At 41.7% G+C, this 2,600-nt stretch overlaps 1 protein-coding gene across 1 annotated transcript in view; it reads left to right on the top strand.

The window, feature by feature from the left end:
* LOC119415862 (hyaluronidase-4) overlaps positions 1-1,397 on the top strand; it is a 16,330-nt gene extending 14,933 nt beyond the window's left edge. Inside the window, exon 3 of the mRNA XM_037683037.1 lies at positions 882-1,397. Coding sequence (XP_037538965.1) covers positions 882-1,382 — 501 coding nt within the window. The 3' untranslated portion in view covers positions 1,383-1,397. The remainder of the gene's footprint in view (positions 1-881) is intronic.
* The last annotated feature ends 1,203 nt before the right edge of the window (positions 1,398-2,600 follow it).

The following is a 2,600-nucleotide window of genomic DNA, read 5'->3' as shown; positions in this document are numbered from 1 at the left end:
CACTCACCCAGCACACACACTTTTTGCCCCACTCCCCTCAGGAAGGAGGTTAAGGAGCATTAAGTGTAGAACCACTAGACTGAGGAACAGCTTCTACCCTGAGGCTGTTAGACTCATGAATCTCTAACTAGAATAATCACTGTGAAAAACCATATCATGTTGCTGCTGATCTGTTTCATGTTGCTGCTGATCTGTTTCAATGTTGATGTGTTCATGCGTGCACATCTGCTCACAGACTCATGTTCATGTTTGTGCTGATGTTCAATGTTTTATGTTATGAGTGCTTAGTGTATATTTAGTTGATGTTTTTCTTAGTTCATATCTTAGATGTTATTACTGTTTTTCTTATACATTTTATTGTTGGATGTAACTGGGACCCTGTGAACATAATTTCGCTCCACCACATGTACCACATGAGGTGCGAATGACAATAAAGAAACTCTGACTCTGACTCTGATTAAGAGCCAGGGTCACTCTGACCTATTAAGCTACTCTTTTACTCATTATTATTTTTTGATCCCCACCAACACTCAAATGATGTGAACTATAATTTAATTTCAGTTACCTGAGCAAGAACCTTTTTGATGTTTTGTTTGTCGTTAAAGGCCTCATTAGAAATAAGTAACTATTCTCCTACTGACAGCAGACAGTGTCATGGTTTGATTTGAAAGTTAGCAGTTCTTGAAAAGATATTGTTTATCGGCTTAAGGCCACATCTAACAGAAATTCTAGCCATCTTTATATGATCTATTTTCCAAATTCATAATTAAACCTTATATTCACCAATCCATATTATGTTGATTTCCTCCATTTATCATCAAAGGTTATTTTATTCCCAACAAGCATCACACTGATTTGTGTCTGTTGTATTGTTTTCACAGCACAACTGCACTTTGGTGAAATCCTTCCTAAACCACCGCTTTGGTGAATACATCACCAACGTGACCCAGGCTGCTGAAGTCTGCAGTGACTTTCTGTGTCAGGGCAATGGTCGCTGTGTTCGACGTGATCCCCACGCCCACCATTACCTCCACCTGAGTGCTGACAGTTACCAGATCCATCCCTCGGGAGATGGGGGCTTCACTGTGAACGGGTGGCCCTCGCAGCTTGATCTACAGCTGCTGACTGAAAGATTTCGCTGCCACTGCTACGAAGGTCATGAAGGAGACAGCTGCGACAGCCTAAACAAAGTGAAGGAGGATGATGATCCACGAAGAAAGAAGGAGGAAGATGAACAAAAAAAGAGAAGGGCAGAGTGGGAGGATGAGCAGGGTGAACAGTGGGAGAGCAGGGACAGTAAAGCCCTGATGACCAGTTGCAGCCATCAACTGGTGATCTTAATGCTTCTGTTGAACTTACTGCTCAGAAAGCAGGTTGAATAAATAACGTGCCGCCTTTAACAAATGGTACTTTTCATCACAAAGACATTTTATTTTAAAACTATCAGCTCAACACATATCAAACTATGAATACCTTGACAACATCCAAGATGAGAATGGAGCCAATGTAAAAACTGTTAAACATATCCTGATGCATGCTCAATAATCCAGGTAGAAAAATCCAAAAAATTCAAGTTTGGTTCGCTGGACATTCAAAAAGCAAAACAAAAACAAAAAAAGTAGAAAAGTTTTGTCTTTCATCTAAAAGACTTCCTCAGTCTGAGGAGCTGTATTCAGCTCAGTCTTATAAATAGCACCTTCTCAGAGTGGATCAACCAGTTTGGGACGTTGTGTTTAGAAAATAAACGTCTCAGTTTCTCTGATACTCCCTCAACATATGGAATAACCACTGGTCTGGGTCTGGGTTCCTCCTTTTCACCTGTTGGCTGACTGGAGTCCTGTTTGGGTTTCTTCTCTGCTTTCAGGAAGACCCAGTTAGGATATCCACATTGCTCTAGAGCCTGTCTTGTGTGAACAACTCAGAATCGAAGTTTCAGCCTGCCTCAGCACTGCCAAACAACCACCTTCCAACATCAGTAGAGAGGAGAGTTCCCAGTGGCTTTTAAACCCCAAAATACATTACGGCAAAAAGTGGTTTATCCCAAAGATCCAGTCCTCCGGCACAAAATGCTTTGGGCAGAATGGATCAGATCTCAGGGATTTTACTCAGTCACGTTCCATCGGTGTGGCCATGTAATTTGGACATTTCAGAACCAAGTTGACCAACACAGACTCAAGTTAGATGTCATTAAGTTCTGCCTGTCCCCAAAACAACTGTGTGTTTATCTGAATTTGGCTCCCTTGGCTGGCCTTGAAGGTCATCTTATCTGAATTTGCCTGGAAAACGTGATCTGATGCTCACCACCCCCTCCCTGAGGAATTTCCAACTGATAACCAGATGAAGCCAGCTGAATAAACTTGTGTCATCATTTCAGGACTCTTGGATTCTAATAGATGTTATTCTTGGCCATTCCTCGACATACCTTGAGAATGTTTATGGATCTCACTGGGGGACACTGGTTGATTATTACATCTTTATCAGAACTCTTACAGTGCCCTCGAGAGCATCTATGATCATGCTCACCGCTCTCGTTGTCCCCATCTGCAGAATGTCTACATCACTATGTGCTTGTTTGTATGAGGTGTTTTTTAATATCAGAG

Source organism: Nematolebias whitei, chromosome 10, assembly GCF_014905685.2.
Source record: "Nematolebias whitei isolate Nwh7 chromosome 10, NemWhi1, whole genome shotgun sequence".
Taxonomy (NCBI): Eukaryota; Metazoa; Chordata; class Actinopteri; order Cyprinodontiformes; family Rivulidae; genus Nematolebias; species Nematolebias whitei.
The sequence above is the reverse complement of the archived record's forward strand: the minus strand, read 5'-3'. Positions and strand labels throughout refer to the sequence as shown.